The 22,736-nt window shown below is 35.5% G+C and overlaps 1 protein-coding gene across 1 annotated transcript in view; it reads right to left on the bottom strand.

The window, feature by feature from the left end:
- LOC103204055 (contactin-6) overlaps nt 1-22,736 on the bottom strand; it is a gene marked incomplete at its 5' end in the record, with an annotated part of 246,435 nt that overhangs the window by 177,317 nt on the left and 46,382 nt on the right. The window contains 1 exon segment of the mRNA XM_007949175.2: nt 5,371-5,555. Coding sequence (XP_007947366.2) covers nt 5,371-5,555 — 185 coding nt within the window.

Here is a 22,736-nt window from a genome sequence, read left to right as displayed (position 1 = left end):
AACTTTGTAAGTTTTCCAATCCTTACTTCTTAACATGAAAAAGTTCTCATTCAGTATTCCTATGAGGAACAACACCTCACACACTTTTTTTTGTACATTTTTTTTTACTCCAATCATTTCATCATTGATTATAAACAATTCACACATAAAAATGTCTTAGTTTCACTGAACATACTATGAATGAACTTCCTGAGGCAAAACAAAAGAAATGGCATAACTGATGCAAAAAATCTTAGGTATAAGATGGTTTATCCTTACGAACATTTGTGGAAACAGGTGGGATATGAGTTAAATGTTTCAAAATCATATTATTCCATAAATGCAGAGGAAAATGTCTGGACATGCCCATTATCCCATCCCCTTTATTTAGGTGTGTCTCTGGATGTAAGAGTGGATGAGGTTTCCTTTGAGATCTCAAGCTAGATGTTTTGATATTCAATGCTAAATTCTTCCTACTGTCCACTGTACGGGGCATTTTCAAAAATGTTAAGTAATCTGCTCGAGACAACATAGTTTCAAAATATAAAAATTTGAACCTTGAACACAGAGCCTAAGTCAAAGTCTTGTGTTCAGGATGTTTACTTCAGAAGGCTATTATAAAGGGAAAGTTTCAGGAAGAGGGTTAGTCAATAGAGAAAGAGAGAGAGCCAACAAAAGGATACATTGTTGTTTGGCTATCAATATGGGTCACGGTACTCCATTTTCCATGAACATCTAAGGAGTCTTTATGAACTTTCTATCCAGGGAAAGAAAAAGGAAGCAGTTGTTCACTAATAATCATTCAAGAATAGGGCAGGAGTTAACTAATAGCTCTACAAGGATGTGCATGCTTAATTGCAGGGATCTTGTTAAACAACAGTTTGACTCAGTAGACATGAGGTATGAGTTCTTATGTGCTGAAGGGGGCAAACACCACTTGTGGCAGGAAACAATATCTATTTAGTGTGGCACCTGAGATAAGTCTCCAGCAGAATACACTTGAAAAGTGTAGTGCTGAACAAGACACTATAAGCCAAAAGATTTTGAAATTGTTCATAACACAGAATTCCAGTCTGTCTTACTTCCAGGATTATTCCAGTGAAACATCTGCCTCCATTAAGATAGAAGGTCCTTCAAGGAAACTGTCATTCAGAAAATGGAATCAAGATGTCTCTGGTTGATGAGAACTAAGGCAGGATTATCTTCCTGTGGAGATTAGAGCAATTTCCAGGCAGAAAACATGCCTTGAAGGACACAAATCAGGGCAAGACTTAGAAGAAATTGGAATATTAATAAAATTGAATCATATTTCTGGGTATTATAGATAAAAATTCCTTTTTCAGAGATATTGAGAGATTCTATGGGCAAAATATTGAATGATGCAGGAAACATCAAGAGAAGATGGCAGGAATACACAGAGTCACTGTACCAAAAAGAACTGATCGATCTTCATCCATTTCAGGAAGTGGCATATGATCTAGAACCAATGGTAATGAAGGAAGAAGTCAAAGCTGCAATGAAAGAACTGGCGAAGAACAAGGCTCCGGGAATTGATGGCATACCAACTGAGATATTTCAACAAACAGATGCCCCATTGGAGGCACTCACTCAGTTATGCCAAGAGATTTGGAGGACAGCTACCTGGCCAACTGACTGGAAGAGATCCATATTTGTGCCCATTCCAAAGAAAGGTGATCCCACAGAATGTAGAAATTATAGAACAATATCATTAATATCACATGCAAGTAAGATCTTACTGAAGATAATTCAGAAACGTTTGCAGCAGTCTATTGACAGAGAACTTCCAGAGGTTCAAGCCAGATTCAGAAGAGGACATGGAACAAGGGATATCATAGCTGTTGTCAGATGGATCTTGGCTCAAGGAAGGGAATACCAGAAAGATGTTTACTTGTATTTTATTGACTATGCAAAGGCATTTGATTGTGTGGATCATGACAAATTATGGACAACATTGAGAAGAATGGGAATCCCTGAGCACTTGATTGTACTCATGAGGAATCTGTACCTTGACCAGGAGGCTGTTGTTCGAACAGAACAAGGGGACACTGCATGGTTTAAAACAAGAAGGGAGTGCATCAGGGTTGTATTCTGTCTCCACACTTATTCAGTCTATATGCTGAGCAAATAATCCGAGAAGCTGGACTATATGAAGAAAAACGTGGTATCAGGATTGGAGGAAGAATCATTAACAACCTGAGATATGCAGACGATATAACTTTGCTTGCTGAAAGTGAGGATGACTTAAGGCACCTACTGATGAAGGTTGAAGAATACAGTCTGCAGTATGGATTACATCTCAACATAAAGAAAACAAAAATCCTCACAACTGGACCAATGAGCAGCATCACAATCAATGGAGAGAAGATTGAGGTTGTCAAGGAATTCACGTTGCTTGGTTCTACAATCGATGCCAACGGAAGCAGCAGTCAGGACATTAGACCACGTGTAGCATTGGGAAAGTCAACTGCGAGGGAACTGTTTCAAGTGCTGAGGAGCAAGGATATCTCCTTGAAGACTAAGGTGCGCCTGACACAAGTCATGATATTTCCAATCACCTGGTATGCATGTGAGAGCTGGACAATGAATAAGGAAGACCGAATAAGAGTTGATGCTTTTGAGTTGTGGTGCTGGCAGAGAATGCTGAAAGTACCATGGACTGCTAAAAGAACTACCAGATCTGTCCTGGAGGAAGTGCAGCCAGAATGCTCCTTGGAAGCAAGAATGGCCAGACTTTGTCTCACCTATTTTGGTCATGTTGTAAGAAGGGACCATTCCCTGGAGAAGGATGTCATGCTTGGTAGGGTTGAGGGTCGACGAAAGAGGGGGAGGCCTTCAAGGAGATGGATTGATACGGTGGCTGCGATGATGGGCTCAAGTATAGCAGGGATTGTGGGGCTGGCACGGGATCGGGCAGTGTTTCGTTCTGCTGTGCATGGGGTCGCCATGAGTCGGAAACGACTCGACGGCACTTAACAACAACAACAACAAGTATAGGTTTAAGATACACCTGATTTGCTGCTTAATGCAATAGCTGTAACTTTCAAATATATGCGTTTATTTAATGCGCACATTCTTTGGATGCTTAGGATTCTGAATAGCAAACTTTAAAATTTTCAACTAAATAGAAAATACATGGAAGAAGTAGCTTAGTAATTTAAGCTCGAAAAATATGGGCTCGAGTTTTTGTAGTTTTACCCTGTGGATTAATTGGTTAGGGAAAGTTACTGAGCTTTCTGAATGTGTTCTATTTTCTGTCACAATAGTAATAGTACATTTTGTTCTGTTATACATAAGGTCACAAAGAATTGGAGACAAATGAATGGCAACTAACAACAACAGCAGTACTTTAGAGATTTCTTTTGGGAATTACGAAAACATATATAGAATAATATCTAATATTATTTTGTTTAAAATTATAATTTAACAGCAATAAAATGAAGCTGAGAGATTATATTCTCTAATTGTTCAGGTATTATTTATGTCTAAGTTAACTGAGTCAATTATCAGCTTTTTCTGGAGTACTTCAACAAGGGATTTAATACGGGACCAAGAAGCATAGCAATTATTTTTTAGTAAGTATCCATTCCTCCCCAATAAGGACAGACTGGACCTCCTAAGTGACTTACTTAGTTTCAGTGAAACGTACTATGAATGACCTTCAGCTGCCACGTTGAAGAGTAGAGTGGAAAGGCTACTTCCGGACACTTGTTAAGGTTCATATTTTGGATTTGACAATCGTTATCTGTGAGATCTTGTTAAAATTTCACTGAAAAAATATTTCTATCTCAAGATTACCATAAGAATTCAATTAATCAATATTTGTAAAATCTTAAATCCAAATAGACAATATCTGAATCATTGTAGGGGAAGGTACTTTATTATTGATGTCAAGTTTTAGATATCACCATATTCAGTAACTCTCTTGGTTATAGCTCTCTCTGTTGAATACAAAAACAGTAAATCTTTTCTCCAAAAAAAAAAAACCTTGACATATTTTTTATTATCTTGGTGCCACTAAAAACTTCTAGTTATGTCCCTATTGTTTTATTTGCAAAGAATGCTAGATTCTAAAGACTTTAAAAAAAAAGGAAAAAAAAAAAAAACGGAGCTTTTGAAAAGAATTTTTGTTTATTTGTTAACATTCCTAAAACCATAGGGGAATATCAGTAGGAAATCATATTCTAGATATAAAATGCTAGCTTTCATCCCAGGTTAAAATGGGAAATTCTAAAGGAAATGGAAAATAATATTATCAAAGCACAATATATTCTCCCCACAGGACTCTCATTCAGGGTTCTTATGAGGAACAACACCTCACACTTTTTTTTGTACATTTTTTTTCCTCCAATCATTTTATCATTGATTATAAACAAGTGACACATAAAAAGTGTCACAAATAAATGTGTTTTGGGCCATATATAAATACTCTTTTAAAATGTTCCATTGTTGTTGTTGTTGTTATGTTCCATAGTGCAGATATATTTACTTCAACATTCAACAAAGAAGTTAGAGGTGTTTTTAAAAGCACCAAATATTTTTATAATTCTCAAGTATATCTCATGGTATATAAAAAACCCACTGGCATAGATTTGATACCAACTCCTAGCAACCCTCACTGGGTTTCCAAGGAAGTAAATCTTTAAGGAAGTAGAATGCTCCATCTTCCTTCCACAGAGCGGATGGTGGGTCTAACTACCAACCTTCTGGTTAGCAGTCAAATGTCTTAGGCACTACACCATCAGAGCTCCTTATCATGGTATATATAAATGAAAATTTCAAGTGTGCATTTAGCCTGGATGAAAAAAGACATAAAGGTAATACTTATGTAATGAATGTTCTCTTCATCTATCTTATGTTCTTGAGATATTCTGATAATGGAGACAAGAATATATTTATAATAAAGTGATGACATTTTTCTATTACATACATAAGGGTAGAAAAACTTCAGAAGCAGAAACAAATACTGCAAACCACCAATTCGGTATTACCCTTTTACATCATTTTCTCCTTTATTTGTAAATTCTACTTAGAATTATAATTAATATTGCCATAGCCTGCTGCTGAATGTTTTATGGGAAATATATTGGATTCTACAGTATCTTGTGTTATAAACTTTTATGGCTTTAACATGACACTGCTGATATTTTCAAAGCAATTATAATAAACAATAGCATGCATAGACTGTGCTGAAATTAAAACCATATTTTAAAGATGGTTGTTGCCACCTGCTAATCATTTTATTAAGCATCTTGACTTGAAAAATATCTCTTTCCTATTTCTCCCTTGACACTTTTCCACAATGTGCTAATGACTTTCAATATTTACTCTGAAGAATATTTCATATATTTTTTTGAAGTTCTATTAGCTCACCATAGAAAATGAGATGACCCTTTGCAATGTTTTTTCCTCGAAGGTTGCCTGCAGTGCACTCATAGCCGCCTTCATCTTCCTGTTGAAAGTTCGGGATTTCAAGGATGGCTTTGGATTTGCTGTACTTGACTTTCCCTGGCAACAGGTTTCCATCCAGCCTCCTCCAACTAATATCAGGGACTGGACTAAACAGTTACACCTCGTTAGAATAGAAGATGACTTAGACTTTATGACAGCAGGGTAAAATAAGAGCATTCTCAAAAATAATTTTCAAAGAATAAAATATATCTATTATTATATTATGTCTAATTTTCAAATTATGCAATCATTCACCATTCACTCATCCAGTCACTAATGTACCACTTTATTAAGGGCTTGCCAAGTGCAAGTCATGGTGCTCTTTTCAAGGTATGTATTGTTGAATAAAATAGACTTATTCCCTGCCCTCTTGGAGCTTACAGACTACTAGAGAAACATATAATAAACAATATTTTATATAAATATATAATTACAAATCACAATAACAGGAAGAAAAGAAATAGGGTGCAGAGACAGTAACATGATTGTTTCAATTTAAATATGAAAATCAAGGAGGCTGTCTCTGAGGACAAATCATTTGAGACTAGGCAGGTTCTACATGTACTATAAATTCTAAGGCAAAAATGTAGAAACTTTTGTAGCTATATTGATGCTAACAGATCACTGAGAACATACATAATGAGTCAGTTGATTATCAAGATAGATCCACATGAATTGAAACTATAAATTCTACAATCCCCAAAAGAATGTACTTATTTATACTTTACATAAAATATGTTAAGATAAATTATAGATATTCAGAGTATCCTGTCTTTTCATAGAAAGAGTTTGTGAATAGTTTCTTTATTTTTAGAAATCTAATATAATGAAATAAGGATATCCACAGTATCTTTTAAAATTCTAAAATTAATTTTGTACTGTATGAATCTAAATGTCTAAGAATAAGGGATGAAATTAGAAATCCATGGTACAAATGTCCTCACTATAAGGAAGTGCAAGGAACAAATAAAGCTAAAGCAGGAAGATATTCACTAATAATCTGACCATTTATAAAATTAATCACCAGTTTTACTTAATCAGCATCTCTCCTTTCCTACTAAGTCATTTTTAATTCCCTTAAAGATTGTCTGATGTTTTAAAGTTTGTATTTTAAATGAATTTCAAACAAATAATGATAACAGCAATCAATTTGCAAAGCCAAATTCCAAACCTTGAAATAGAGGGAAGATTTCTTCAAGTCAACACAAGTAATGTGGGCGAACTGTCCAGTCATATATAGAGTGGTTGCTAAATAAGATTCTGTAAAATTTGAGCAGTAAACAACTACTGAAAAAAAGTTTCTGGTGATTATTCACTAGAGGCTTCAAATGAAGCAAAAAACAAAACAGAAACTCTGATGAAACCTTAGGAATTTTTTTTTTTTGGCAAAAATATGATCCTCCTATGCATAATAAAAAATAAAATACACAAAATCATATCATGAGCTTATGCATATAACCCACTACCTTCAAGTTGATTCCGACTCATAGTGACTCTCGTTAGGTTCCCAAGGTTGTAAATTTTTACAGAAGTAGATTGCATCATCTTCCTCTCATGGGGCAGCTGATGGGTTTGAAGCACTAACTTTCTAGTTACCAGCCAAATGCTTTACACACTAACCCACCAGAGCTCCTTAATTTTTCCAAACATAGACCACCAAAATCATTGCTTGATTCATCTGTTTTTCTCAAAATTACCACATAGTTACAGTCATAATTAGAATGTTGTTAAAAACAAAATGCATGCTTATTTCATAAATTTAGTGTTGTCCCTTTAAAAAACTTGCCATGTACCACAAATTTAGTTTGCCATTTTAGCAAAATAGCATATTGCTGTGACAATTAACCTCAGATAGCTATGTTTTCTTATACAGTCATCTGATGGAATACCAACATAATTAAAAATTAAGTTCAGAATGAAAATTTATTCACATAGAAAGATGTGCACAAATTCCAGGGAATTTAGAGTATATGCAATATAATTCAATTCTTAATAATGTATGTATTGCATAAAAATGTCAGGAAATGTATATATACCAACATATTATTAGTGATTACCTATGGGTAGTTGACACATGAATTATATTTATTTTTTTTCTCTCTGCTATTTCCCAATTTTTTTCTTACAATAAGCATATATTGCCTCAGTAATAAAAATAGTTTTAAAAACATTTATTTAAAAAGAGGAAAACAAATAGAAGTTCTGCTACTTGTCTGAATTCAGCATTCTTTGATGGTAGAGATCGACTATTTTCCCCATTGTTACATCCTAATTCTTTATTTTGATTGTGCAAACACTTGTTAATTGTTCTTTATATATAACTACTATCTACGTGTCTGCACCAGATGATTGAACACTTTTTGTATTAATGATAATAACTAAAACAGTAGCAGAACAAAGGCCTGCCATTTATTGAGCACAAACTATGTACTAGATATTATATGTGCATATAATGTATACATAATTTAATTTACATTTCACATAGCTACAAGTGGCGTAGTTGAGATTTATATGCAGGTTTCTTCGCCTCAGAAGCTATGTGCTTAATGATAAGGCAATATAGCCTCACAGATACTCTAAGACTTGGTATTTGTGGTTTTACCAAAGTGAATCTCCACTCTGTAGTCCAATTAAATGGTGGTAAATCAACAAATCTTAGCTATGTCCACTTCCCAAAAGAAAAAGCACTTCAAGATAATAGTGACATCTCAGTGGACTTGTATTTTTCCTTTTGATGAGTGAAAAAGCTATCCTATAGGGATATGCTTTTCCAATAAGAGTAATGTACCTGATCAAGCCAGTGCTCCACCCATCTCCTCCATGATCCTGTGTGCACCAGAGATCTCAGTATGCTTTTAACAGTCAGTACACATGAGGTGGCAGTCAGGTGGCTCAGTAGTTAAAGTGTTCAGCTGCTAACCGAAAGGTCAGTGATTCCAACCCACCGGCTGCTCTTCAGGAGAAAGATGTGGCAGTTGGCTTCTGTAAAGACTTACAGCCTTGGAAACCCCTATGGGACAGTTCTACTCTGCCCTACAGCACCACTACCAACTGGCAATGGAAGCAACTGGTAATACAGGGAATAGCCATGAGTTGGAATACACTCAATGACAACTAATATGGACAAGCTGCACTTCTTTGTTGGTGAACTGTTCTCTAACTGCTGTGGCCAATTTTACCTTCACAGAGAATTTCAAGCACCTGGGAATTTGCATGCCCTCAGGGGACAGTTCTCAATCAATGACTGACTAGGTTCTGGCATACAGATGCTTCAATTCCCCTGTGACTGGGACAACCCTAGATCCCTTACAAGGACTGAGCCAAATTTACCTTCTGTAGAATTTTGCTTGATGCCTTTGACACAGCTTGACTTCCTTCCTTTCCATATTGCACTTCCCCATTTTCCTCTGGGTTCTTCCTAAGAACTTTTGTGAAAGCTCTTTCTCTAAAAATTTTAGAGAAAGTTTAGAGAAAGAAATGTTTTGGGGAAACTCAATCAAAATCCTCAATAAACTAATTGTGTGAGACTAGTTACAATATGCAATGTAGGTAACTCGAATACTTCTGAGTAATGCCATTTCTATATAGCCATTAGATACATATAGAAACAGAACTCTTTGGGATTGAATATTAGTGGCATATAAGACTACAGAATGAGTAAAATCCTTGTGAAAACTCATGAATTGTGGAGCAAATCTTAGGAACTTAATCCCCTGTAGGGATGAAATTACACCAGAATAAAAGCAGAAGACAAGAAATGCAAGAGACAAGAACAAGAGGCTGGCAGAGGCACATGAGTTTGTTACTTAAAAAAAAAAAAAAAAAAAATTGCTATAAAATTTTCTACTTTCTTACTCAGACTGCACTTGGATTGATAAATTTTCTTCCATAACCATTCAATTATGGAGAAGGGTATAGGATTCTGGGTACTAGGTTCTAATGTAAGATCTTTTGAATTTGAAAAAGAACATAAGAACCAGAGTTCTGAGTTCTAAGTCTGCACTGGATATGTATTTTCTGTATGCATTTTTATTTTTCTTAGAAAATCTCATTCCCTTACCTTTAGCCCATTTGATTTGGGTGCGGCTGATTAAACCTCCAGTTCAGGAGAGAGCACATGATTCAGGCTTTGCCCTTAGAAGGCTGAAGACTCTCACCACCATGATTGGCCAAACATGGAGATCAAAGCAAACAGAGACAATCAGACTCAACTAAGGGGCTGTTTTGGAAGAGCTTTGGAAGAGAGGCTCTTTCCATTGTGGTTTGCTGAGATAGAAAGAATCACTGATCATGCAGTCAACAATTTCCTCACACATGGTGAAAGTATCTTTGAAAACCAAAGCTAACACAAAGGAAAAACACTTGGAATTGTTCACCTGCCTGCATCGAGTTATGTCTGATACCAAAAGATTCTATCAGAACATTTTAGTTAGCCAATTCATTTTCAGTTTTGGCTTAAATCCAGTGAGTCATTTTTCTGCTACTTTTAACCAAATGAGATTTGACAAAATGAATCTGAGTACCTGGATTAAAATGCTAACTCTATTGCTTTGTGTGATGACTGATGATGTGATATGGTGGATTCTTTCTGGATATTTTTAATGCTCTAGAGAGTTCAGAATCCCCAGAGTAACTTAAACCATCAAAAAATAATCACTCCAACTTTACAAAAATTAAAAGTCTTCTCACCTTGCATTTTGTGACTGCATCACATGTTAACAAAATTTCTAATGGGAGAAAAATCAAGCAGTTTTATGATTTCACAGTTACTAATTAAATGCTGAGAACTTTTCAGATCTGTTATGTCTTTGCTAAATATGAATACCACGATCCTCTTGATTATCACTGGTAATGTGAAATATAGAGTCAGAGAAAATAAATGCAAAACACAGATTATTTTAAAATGCATATGCATTTTAACAAAAAGTTTCCATTTTATCTTGGAACATCTTATGAAGACACTAAATTAACTGCTTTAGATTTCACACCTTCTCTCTTTCTGAAACTGTCCCAAATGGACAGTGGGTGGGAAAAAACTGGAATCAATGAAAGATGGAATTATTTTTGTAGTGAGCTTTAGTTTCTTTTTCAAGTTAGTTTTTCCAAGATATATTACTCTATGTAAATAACAACAACAATGATAATAAACCTATCGTAATAGAATAACTGCATTATAGAGTGGAATGAGGCTCTAACTTTAACCAACAATGCTTATTTGAGCCTTTGGAAGCATGGATTTTTTCATTTATAGAATATAAAAGAATAATAATGCATAATTTATATGATTATTGAAAAGACTAGATAAGATAATCTATATAGAGTGTTTAACCCACTGTTTAAAACCAAAAAAACCAAACCCACTGCCATCGAGTTGATTCTGACTCACAGTGATCCCATTAGGTTTCTGAGATGGTAAATCTTTATGGAAGTAGACTGCTCTGTCTTCTTTCCATGGAGTGACTGGTGGGTTTGAACCACCAACCTTGTGTTTAGCAGTCAAATGCCTTAAGCACTACACCACCAGCACTCCTTAACACACTGGTACATATTAAACATGTTTGACTGATAATGGTGAGATGTATCAATTAATTTGATTATTATATTATTAGCAATTCAAAAGCAAGAATTCCAGCTTAGATTTATTTGTTTTCTGCTCTCAATTAAGAATTCCATATGACTGGGCATTTGATAAAAATTTATATATGATACATTCATAAAATAAAATCAGATCTCCATACAATGAACTGAATGGGTACACATTGATGAGCACACATGTGTCTCTCTAAGTAGTGTCCTTCCTCTTACTATTTCTGTGCTGGCTGCTAAGGTCATACTGTCCCTGATCATGGTTCATTTTCATTTCCTCATAACAGGGGCTGGGATCTCTCAGCTGATACATGGCATGCATTGCTGTGAAAGATCTCTTCTTTCAAATTCTCTAATCTTCTAGGACCATTGTGGTAGAAAGAAGGGAAATTAGAGCTCTTTAAAAAATAGAGAATTCTGTGTAAAAAATCCTGTGCATTTTAATTAATATTAATAACTATTAATTGAGTGCTTACTATATACCAGACATTGTGCCAGATGGCTTGCATATGTAATCTGAGTTAAATATTCAGTTGGCAGCTGTTAGCAATTTTTATTACCTTTTTGGAATAGTACTCATGTTGAACAGGCAATTTCTGCTAAATCATTACCTGCCAATTCTCCTTCACTTACAGTTTTAGAATAGGCTAATTTATTGTAATTGACTTCTTATTCTTTGTGTTGCCGCCCATTCAATTAGAAGCATTAATAGACTTTATCCTTCTATGGTTTCTACATCCCTTTCAGAATCTACCTATTTCTCCCTGCTTGTCACAAAACAACGAAATCATCAGCTACTAACTACAAAGTTGGCCATTCCAACTCACACAGGGGTGCCTAAGTAGAAAGGTCTGTTGATCTACTCCTGAAGGTTACAGCCAATGATATACTATGTATCAGCACTACTCCACAACCATGAGGTTGTTGTGAGTTGGAAGCAAACCCACAGCAATTGTTTTTATTTATTTATATTTAGTTCCTCCTTCTTGATGATGGTGGTAATGAAATATTTGCTGAACATTTATTTTGGCTCAAAATAAGTAGTTTCTTTAAAATTCATATTTTAAGTTAATATATTACTCACATGAAGAATGCCATGGAACAGAAGGACACTTTGAAAGGTCTTCAGAATGGAGGTGATTGTTAAATCTCTTGTAATTGTGCCTCTATAGTACATGAGTCAAAATAAATGGTACCATTATCAACCTAATTCCAGGTATCAGCCATGGCTGGTAACATCACCCTTTCAGCATCAAACCACCATTCCTACTCTTTTTGTCATCTACATTGGTACCCTTAGTATTTAAAGTGTGAATTTTGACAGTTGTGAAATACTGATGAGAAGAGCTAAGTTTTTTTTTCCCTTGTTCTTTAATTCTGTGCTTTTTAAAATAAGCATTGCCATAAATGGACTTTTACTCCATTCTCTCATGTAATTATGCTTTTACTGAGTGAGCATCCTATTATTTTTTTCAGATGGCAGAGAATACATTTGTTAACTATCTGGCCTAGTTCAGCCTGAGCTGGAAGTTAAATTAGAGCTCTCTGCACACTAGTTTGAAGCTGTGCTTCAATTCTATACATTTAGCCCATGAATAGAATTTTCATTACAAGTGCTATGTGAGAAAGCTTCTATTTCTCCTCTGGATTTCTTAAACCTCATTATCCACAGCTTAAATCCAGGCCATACTAAGTTTTTAACTAGAAAATGGTACAGAGAACCAATTTCCTAAGATGCTTGTATTTGGGATTATTCTTAACTTGAAACTCATTTCAGAAAATCCTGTCAGTGGCCATTTTTAATTGATGAAAGTGAAGCAAAATAACCAAACCAGTAAAGAATGTCTTTGTTAAATTTTCACTGCTCAGCTACTTTTCCTCATTTCCACAACTTGAAATATTCATACAAAGAGCTTGGAATATAGATTGTCCGATGGGGATACAATATGGATAAATTCATGAGTTCTGTAGAAAAGCACTGTTACTGAAAAAAGGAAAAATATTCTCATCAAAAGTGCTGAGCGATGTAAATGGAGTCATGATCCTGTCCTACTGGTCATAGCCTATAGCAGGTTTCCTGTGGGAAAAACATGTTAAGAAACAGATGTACTACTCTGATATTTGACATTGCAGTTGTAGCAACAAAGGGAAAAGCTATAAATGGTCTTCTTATAACAACACTGATCTACACTTAAAATAAAAGACTATAGCAATTTTATGTGACCTAACTCTGGTGGCACAGTGAGTAAGGAATTTGGCTCTAGCCAGAAGGTTGGCAGTTCAAACCCACCAGCTACTCTACTGGAGGAAGATAAGACAATCGACTTCCATAAAAATTTATAAGCTTGGAAACCCTATGAGTGTCATTATGAGTCAGAATCAACTTGGTAGTAGTGGGTATTTAACTTTCTGGGCCTTAGTTTCCTCTTTACCTTATCTAGAAAATACAAAAGATGTATTAAAATCTTTTGAGAAGATCAAATGTGGAAATATCAGTCAGTATGCATTCTAAAATATAGAACTGGAACCAAAAACAATTGTTAACAGTTGTGTTATGAACATGAGTATCACATGCATTTACACTTACTACTAAGGTTGAGAAGGTTTTGCAGGCCAAAGGTTCCCTAAGAAATTTATTGCCATTTTTCATTTCTTTTAACAAAAGTAAAATAAGTACTAATTTACATATGATACAGTAAGCCCATCATTTCAAGATGTGGTAGAGCTGAAAATGATACTGCATTTAGCAGTTAATTAACAGCTTTTGTGTAATCTGTTACTAAGTCATAAAATTAACCCTTGAGAAATACCTCTCCAAACATGAATAGGATGATGACCTATATTCGACTCCATGGCACATAACAACAACAACATGGTAGATAAAATGAAAATCTGGTCAAGGTAGTTGGGTCTAGGAGACCTGTGTTTCCTTCATTTTATAAAACTTCACCTTACCTCAGTTCTTAATCAGAAGCTTTTGTATAAAGGAAAGGAGGCATTGAAAATGGCATATTAATAATTAATAATTCTATCATTATCATAGTCTACATTTATTGAGCTTCTATTATATATCAGGCACTGTGCTAAGTGTTTTGTGGAGTTCAGAAACTAACACAATGAAACTTCCTATTGTTAATATTGTGTAGATAAGGAGCCTGAGAATTAGAGAAATTAGGTAATTTGTACATCACATAATAAATTGTTTAAAAAGGAGTTTGAAACCTGGTTTGTCTTTCCATAGAAACTGAGATCTTAACTATCATGCTTCCTGCTTCTACAGGAACTAACCTGCTACAGAATGATAGCAACCCTTATCACGTTGTATAATGTGCATTTAGCAGTATGTTCTTTGTTTAACCACCCGCTGTGAGTTTCCCTTTGTCCAAGAGGCAAAAAAGTGAGATCATAGAGGGGTTTTGTTTGTTTATTTGTTTGTTTTCTTGTTTATTTTGTTTTTACATATTGAGATGCCTGGTTTGCATCCAGAACCAATAATAGCTCTAGAGGTGGGCTCTAAGGTCAGCTGGAAAATAGGAAGCAATTACTTACTCATTTTTCTTCAGCTTGGTTCCAATTTGGATTTGAAATTTCTCTCCTGCAACTGCCAATTACTTAAAAAGTAAGAACTGTGGGTCTCCTGAGAGAGGTGGTGATAGACTGGGTTGGAAAGAATGAAGAGTTGCTTCCAGAAATATATATATTCTTCTTGGATGATTTTTATAACCTTTAAATTAGTTTAATTTTAGAAACTACACTGTAAAAATCCAATTTCTGCTTTTTGGGGAAAAAAAAAAAAGAGAGAAAGAGAGAGAGAAATGTAAAGGGATGTATGACATTAGATTCAGAGTATATCTTTAAGACCAAAAGAGGTTCATTTTAGAAACTACACTGTAAAAATCCAATTTCTGCTTTGGAGGAAAAAAAAAAAAAGAGAGAAAGAGAGAGAGAAATGTAAAGGGATGTATGACATTAGATTCAGAGTATATCTTTAAGACCAAAAGAGGTTCATTTATTGTATGGGTCCATGGTCTTTGAAAATGATCGCTCCACAGTCTTTCTTGTAGGACCCTTGGGGGCACAGTCATTAAATTCTGTTCCTACAAAAACCTGCCCACTAAAGTTTATAGCAGTTTTGGTCATAATTATCAGAAACTAGAGGCAACCAAGATATCCTTCAATAGGTAACTCATTGAAAACTGCAAACTGATATAGCCATACAATGAATTGTTATTCAGAAACCTAAGGAAATGATCAAGACACAAAGAGATGAAGAAATCATAAGTGCATATTACTAAATGAAAGAAACCAGTCTGGAAATGCTACATACTGCATGATTCCAATTATATGACTTCCAGAAAATGCACAACTATAGAGACAATGACAAGATCAGTGGTTACCAGGGATTTTGGGGAAAGGGGTTGGAAATGAATAGGTGAAATACAGGGGATTTTTAGGGCAGTGACATTATGACACTGTAATGCTGGACACATGACTTTATTCATTTGTCAAAACTTACAGTGCTTTATAATACAAAAAGTGAACCTGATTATATTTAAATTTAGAAAATCATTTAGGAGCTTGGGAACCTATTAAAAGAGCTTCTATGGTACAGTGATTTAAGCATTTGGCTGGTAAACAAAATATAAGTGGTTTGAACCTATCAACTGCTCCATGGAGAAAAAAAACATGGGTTGGTCTGCTTCCACAAAGACGTACAGCCTTGGAAACACAGTGGGGGTTTATGACTTACGACTGACTAAGTAAATAAAAGAATGAATTAATGAATGAGTCAGAATTGACTAGATGGCAGTAAGTTTTTGGTTTATTAAAGATTGAAGAAAGTGACAGGAGAATCTAACTGTATTCCAAATGTATGAATCAAACTTACTGGAGGGGATAAAGGGTAAAATATCCTGACATAAGCCACTTTGGAAATGAATGCCTTCTGTAATTATCAAAAGTAAAAGAAAGTGTGCATAAGTATTATACTCCTGTCAATAAAGTTGCTTCCTGTGAGGGTAACAATTCTAATACATGAGCACTGGAACAGAACAATTAAGGATAACAGATGGTGGAAGTCAGGATTTTCACTATTGGAGTGCACATTTACTGATCACCAAGACAAAGAGGCTAGAATGATTTCTGTGGTAACGGATAACAGCTGGGGATATCAGTAAGAACCCATGTTTAACTCAATATGGATTCCTTGATATAATATAAATAGTTACTATGGAAGTTGTTATGTTGGTGAATGTATTGTGTGTTTTTTCACCATGATAAAAGTGTGTGTGTGTGTATAGTAACATATAAAATATATATAGGTATGTGTGTGTGTGTATATATATATATATATATATATATATATTTATATTTATATATATAAACCCTCATTGCTGTGGAGTAAATTTCGACTCATAGTGACCCCTCCTTGGCTTTCTGAGGTAGTACCTCTATGGAATAGATTGACCAGTCTTCCTTCTGAGGAGTGGCTGGTGGGTTTGAACTGCCAGACTTCTGGTTAGCAGTCAAATGCCTTACGCACTAAGCCATCAGAGCTCTCAAGTGTGTACATATACATAGGTGAATATAATATATACATATACATGGGTTAATATAAATCTACATATTTCTTTGCTTTGTTAGCTGAGAAGGTAAAATAAATGACACCCCAATCACAATGAGCACATGTGATGTCTAGACACTGATTTCTAATATCATTCTGTGGTAAAAGAAACTAGGCCCTCCTTGGAGGAATGGCTGATTCTAAGACTGGGTCAGAAAATATACAATATGAACCTACAGCATCTTGTAGTGCCAGGAAATAAGGACATGTTAAAAGAAAATAAAAATACTAATAGGCTATGTCAAAAGGCACAGAGGCCAACTGAAAGTGTTCCCAATGGCCAAAAGTAAGATAATTTGAGTATTGCATTTTAATCCATGATGTATAAAATAAACATCCAGGAGTCCCTCTGATATTAATAAATTATTGAAATATTATTAAATGAGGTAAAAAGGGCAACTCTCTCATGGAGAAGAATTCTGAATAAATTATGTAGATTATTCACCCCAAAAAACAAAAAAACAAACCCACTGCCATGGAGTCAGTTCTGAATCATGGCAACTCCAATGGGTTTTCATACCAAACCCAATGGAGTTTCCAAAGCTGCAAATCTTCACGGAAGTAGATTGCCTCATCTTTCTTCTGTGGAGAAGCCAGTGGGTTTGAATGGCCTGCCTTGTGGTTAGCAGCCTTCTGGTTACTACCCACTACACCACCAGAGCTGGGAGAAAACTCCCCACTTCTTAAGTGTGGGCTACACATTCATTGTGACTTCCTTCTAAGGAGTACAGTGTAGAAAAGGAAGATGAGAAGAAACTTAAAGTGGAGAAAGCAGACAAACACCATCTCAACCAGGTAATAAAAGTGAACAGCAGCAGTTATAAATTGTATTTCTAGTGTTGTAGCCTTGATAAGATGTGAGGAAAATGCAACTTCGCCTCTGTGATTTTTATCCCCTAAACCCATAACTTCAGTCTAATTATGAGAAATACATCAGATTCCAATAGAAGCATGCCTTATAATAAATATGAACAGCTCTGCTGAAAACTATCAAGTTGATCAAAAACAGGAAAATCTGAGGTATTGTTCACAGCCAAGAGGAGCCCATGGAGACATGATTATAAAACATAATGTGGCTCCTTGCATGGAATTCTGGAATAGAAAACAGACATTAGGTAAAACTTACAGAAAGCTGAATGAAGTATTGATCTTCTGTGAACCAATATTGATACATTACGATTGACCTTAGTTAATCATAATGTATCAATATTGGTTCATAGATTGTAACAACTATACCATATTAGTGTAAGATGTATGTAATAGGGAAAACTGCCTGGGAGGAGAGCAAAAAATATGGATGCATTCTGTACTATCTGCTCTATTATTTTCTGCTCTAAAACTTGCTGCAAAAAGATTATTAATTTAAAAATTGTGAAAGGAGAAAAAGAAAGTAAGAACTCCCATTTCTCAGAAATACAAAAGACCCTTCAATAATACCCTGAAATTAGCTCTATCAAAGGAAGTGAGAATGAGTCCCTCCACTCTTAATTTAACAGAAGGAAGCCTAGGAGAAAGATAATCAGTAAAGTTTCCAGAGCCAATGTTCTTGAATCTCCCTTCATTGAAAGTCTGGAAAGAAAGAACAGATTCCGGGAGAAATGTGTGAAAGTGCAAGGTTACATCAATTCTATTTTCATTAGGCTCCCCAGGGCTTTTATACAATCTGTTTCCCCAGAGACTAGCCTGGTAAAGGTTTCATGGAGAATGACTTATGACTGAGTAAGTAAATAAAAGAATGAATTAATGAATGATTAAATGAGGTACTCAATACACCTTTGTTGAATTATTAAATAATGAGTGCTCAAATTGCCAATGAGTGAATGAAAGAGTGTCAATAATCTTTAAAAAGATAAAATGTTGTTGTTGTTGTTATGTGTTGTAGAGTCAGACCTGACTCAAAGCGACCCCTCCTTGGGTTTCCGAGGCAGTATCACTACAGAAGTAGATTGCCCATCTTCTTTCTGAGGAGTGACTGGTGGGTTTGAAAGTCTCAAATGGCAAATGCATATTTTGGGAAAATCCCTGAGGATTATGTTAACATTTGAGTATAATATAGAGATCATTTTCCTCCCTCATGTATGTTCCTTTTCCTTTCTTAGTCAAAATAACTTTGACGGTTACCACAATTAAAAAAATAGTTACTGTTCATTGATTACCTAACGTGAGCAGCATTGGGAACCCAATGGGGTCACCATGCAGCACAATCAACTCAATGGCAATGAGTTTGGATTTTTGAGTTTCATTGTGGGCCAGGAACTCTGATAGGTAAGTTTAATAGAAAGAAAAACATGCATATAATCTCTGTCTATCTATCTATCTATCTATCTATCTATCTATCTATCTATCTATCTATCTATTTTCCCTGAATTTTACAGATAAAAAAAATTGAAGTAAAGGAGATTAACTTTCCCAAAGCCCCCAGCTATTGACAGGGGAAGTTAGAATTTATACTCTGAAATTTTTGAATACAAAGTCTGTCCTCTCTCTAGAAAACTATAATGCATTGAAATTCCAGTGAATCCACTAACAAATTATTCCAAGCTATTAAAAGAGTGATAAAGAACACTGGTGGCACAGTGGTTAAGTGCTTGGCTGCTATCCAAAAGGTCAATGGTTCAAATCGACCAGCTGCTCCATGGGAGAAAGATGTAGCAGTCTGCTTCTATAAATATTTACAAACTTGGAAACCCTATGGAGTAATTCTACCCTGTCTTGTAGGGTCACTATGGATCAGAATCAAATAGATGGAAATAGAGGTGGGTATGGAGAGTGTGTTTGGGTGCATGTGTATCTGTGTAAGTGTGTCTGTTTCTGTTTGGACTTTGTGGTGATGACTTTCAATTTCTGAAATACTGGCTTAAAGATTGGTCAATTTCCAGATTTGCGTGTATGGTCAGCAGCGTTGGGCAATACAATGTCGTGACAAAATGAAGAACAGTTAGCATAAATCTAAAGATCAGGTCTGATTATATATTCTGGACAAATAAGGCAAAGAATTCTGTTCCCTATTCTTTCAATTCTGTTAAAAATAAGAAAAAATCAGACTGCTTATTTTACCATTCCCTGGAGAAAGATATCATGGCTTGGTTAAGTGGAGGGTCAACGAAAAAGTGGAAAACCTTCAATGAGATGGACTGACAGAGTGGCTGCAGTGATGGGCACAGGTACAACAAGGATTGTGAGGCTGGCAAAGGACTGGACAGTGTTTCGTTCTGTTGTACATAGGGTTGCTATGAGTCCAAGCCAACTCCACAGCACCTAAAAACAACAACAACTTATTAGGTACTCTGGTGGTGTAATGCCTATGGCATTTGACTGCTAACCAGAAGGCTGGCAGTTCAAACCCACCAGCCACTCCTCAGAAGGAAGATTGGCCAATCTACTTCCAGAGAGATACCACTTTGGAAACCCAAGGAGGGGTCACTATGAGTTGAATTTGACTTGACAACAATGAGTTTGGTTTTGGAAATAGGAAATTATTAAGATGCCTGAAAACACCTAAGAAGTAATCATTAAAAGGTTTAAAAAGTCTGAATGCCTCTAAAAACCAAAACAAACCCACTGCCATCTAATTAATTCTGACTCATCATGACCCTGTAGGACAGAACAGAGCAGTCCTAAGGGTTTCCAAGGCTATAAAACTTACCGAAGCAAACTGCCTAATCTTTCTCCCACAGAGTGGCTGGTAGGTTCAAACTGGTGACCTTTTGTTTAGCAGCCCAATGCTTTAAGGACAGCATCACCAGAGCTACTGAATATCCCTTATGTGATGTTACAATACTATTACAGTTTCCCAAATAGTCTGAAAACCTTTCTGAAGTATAATTTGCAATGATTTTTGAATGAGCAAGAAGGAAAAGCAAACATTATGAGAAATAGCTGCTCTGTCTTCTGAAAGTTTTGTAACACCTAAAACACCATAGTGAGTCTTCAAATTTATTGTTTGAAATTAATAGCTAAGCTGGGTATCTTTTGCTTCATAATTTAGAAAAAAAAATAAACAAGATATATTTATATACATAAATATAAGTCCTCTGTGTGAAGGCTACAGAACACATACTAACATTCAGTGTTGCTACTAATTTTATTTACATTCCACAGCTCTGACAGCAAAGTTACTAAATTAAGATTAAAAATAAAAAAATATGTTTGGTTGTTTACAAGAGCAATATAATAGAGTTATGGTGGAGTTCAGTCTAATTTCTTCACTAAGAACAAAGGCCCACATCTTTTTAAAAAGTGACACACAGATCCATCAGTCAATCATACTACATTTGTGTAGCACGTATACACTGAGCTTCTAAGGGTATTTCACAATACAATTAATTTGCAGCTTAGATAATTAAGAGTCTGCCATGTTAAACAAATGAGACAAAGCTGAGAGTTGAAAGCTGTGATCATGTCAGCTCTGAAATCCCAACATAGAAAGTGTGTTACATATCCCAAAAGTCATAGCAATTACAGTTCAAACAGATATCCAAAATTCTGTTTTAATTATTCTATACTCACATCAGCTGTGGTGGTTTAAAGGTGGTGAGATTTTATGAGTAAACACCTTAGCCAGCCTTCCCTAGACTTTACCTTCTACATACCTTCGCCTGGATGATTATAGCAGCCTCCTCCATTGGTTTTATGAATGGCACTATGTTTTCTGAGCCCTCCCTTATGATCTATTCTGGATGGATTTTTAGCAGTGGTAGGGATTGTCATCATCACATATTAACCAGAGGGGTATATGCTTCTTATCCACCCTAACTGGATTTTGAAATTTTCATTATTAACACCAAACCAAAAACCAAACTCACTGCCATGGAGTCGGATCCGACTCATAGCGACCTCTTCTTGGGTTTCTGAGGTGGTATCTCTATGGAAGTAGACTGCCCAAGCTTCATCCCAAGGCAGGCTGAATTTTTAAAATGCTATTATTAGAATTTTTTGGTTGTTGTTTTTAAAATACATAATTAAAACTTGCCTGTTGCTGAAATATTAGTTAATACAAGAGATTTAAATGGTAAATATGCTCACAATTTCATTCCCCAGATAAAATTTGAGTTAACATTTTTGATCTTTTAGAGATTTTTCCAGGAATTTATTTACAAAATTAATGGTCAATCTGTATCTGCACAAAGGTGATTAAGTTATTTTTCAAAAAAGATAACATAAATATCAAATGATTAAAAGTGTGGTCTTAGTGTCAGCATCAGTGTGATGTAGATTCAAATCTGAGGTCTTCAACTTATGTTGGCCAAATTAATTTCTTTAAATTTCATTTATTTAACCTCAGACTGACAACTGAAAATAACACCTAGGTCCTGGAGTTGGAGTAACTAGGAGTAGATATACTTTCCTACTGGAAACAGAAATCTTGACATGGATATGAGGAGAGGAAGACCTATTTTCAGAAATTCAAGAATGGGCAGTACAAGATTTCCTGAAAAAGGGAAATTAATGAAGCAAGACTTTAGTAGTACAGACTTTCTATCTAAAGACACTTTCCAAAACAGGAAATAGGGAGAGACGAATACAAATAGAACATAACTATTTCCCAGAGCTGATGAAACAGAGATCAGAATTTGAGGAGACAGAGAGAAAGAGAAAGGGGTCCTGGTAGCATAGTGCCTAAGGCACTTGACTGCTAACCAGAAGGCTGGCAGTTCAAACCCACCAGCCACTCCTCAGAAGGAAGGTTGGGCAGTCTACTTCTGTAGTGATACTGCCTTGGAAACCCAAGGAGGGGTTGCTATGAGTCAGGTCTGACTCGATGGCATATAACAGCAACAACAATAACAGAGAGAGAGAGAGATTTGCAGACCAGGGTTATCAGTGAGGACAGCACTATGAACAGAAAATTCTCCAGAAATCTGCACAGAGGTGTTGCATGAGGCTGGACAAAAAATACTTTCGAGAGTTCAAATAGGACTGGGAGACATTCAAATTCCACCTTGCCATATAGCAGAGACATAGTGAACACTTAAAACATTCAATTGAGGGACACATCTTAGTAGCAAACTGTCCTTCAATTAATGTCTACTCACAGTGCAATCCAGCACTCAGTAATATCACATTTATTATGTTTACC

Source organism: Orycteropus afer, unplaced genomic scaffold (assembly GCF_000298275.1).
Source record: "Orycteropus afer afer isolate SDZICR_OR568_19922 unplaced genomic scaffold, OryAfe1.0 scaffold00241, whole genome shotgun sequence".
Lineage (NCBI taxonomy): Eukaryota > Metazoa > Chordata > Mammalia > Tubulidentata > Orycteropodidae > Orycteropus > Orycteropus afer.
Note: the sequence above shows the minus strand (reverse complement) of the source record. Positions and strands in the feature narration are given on the sequence as shown.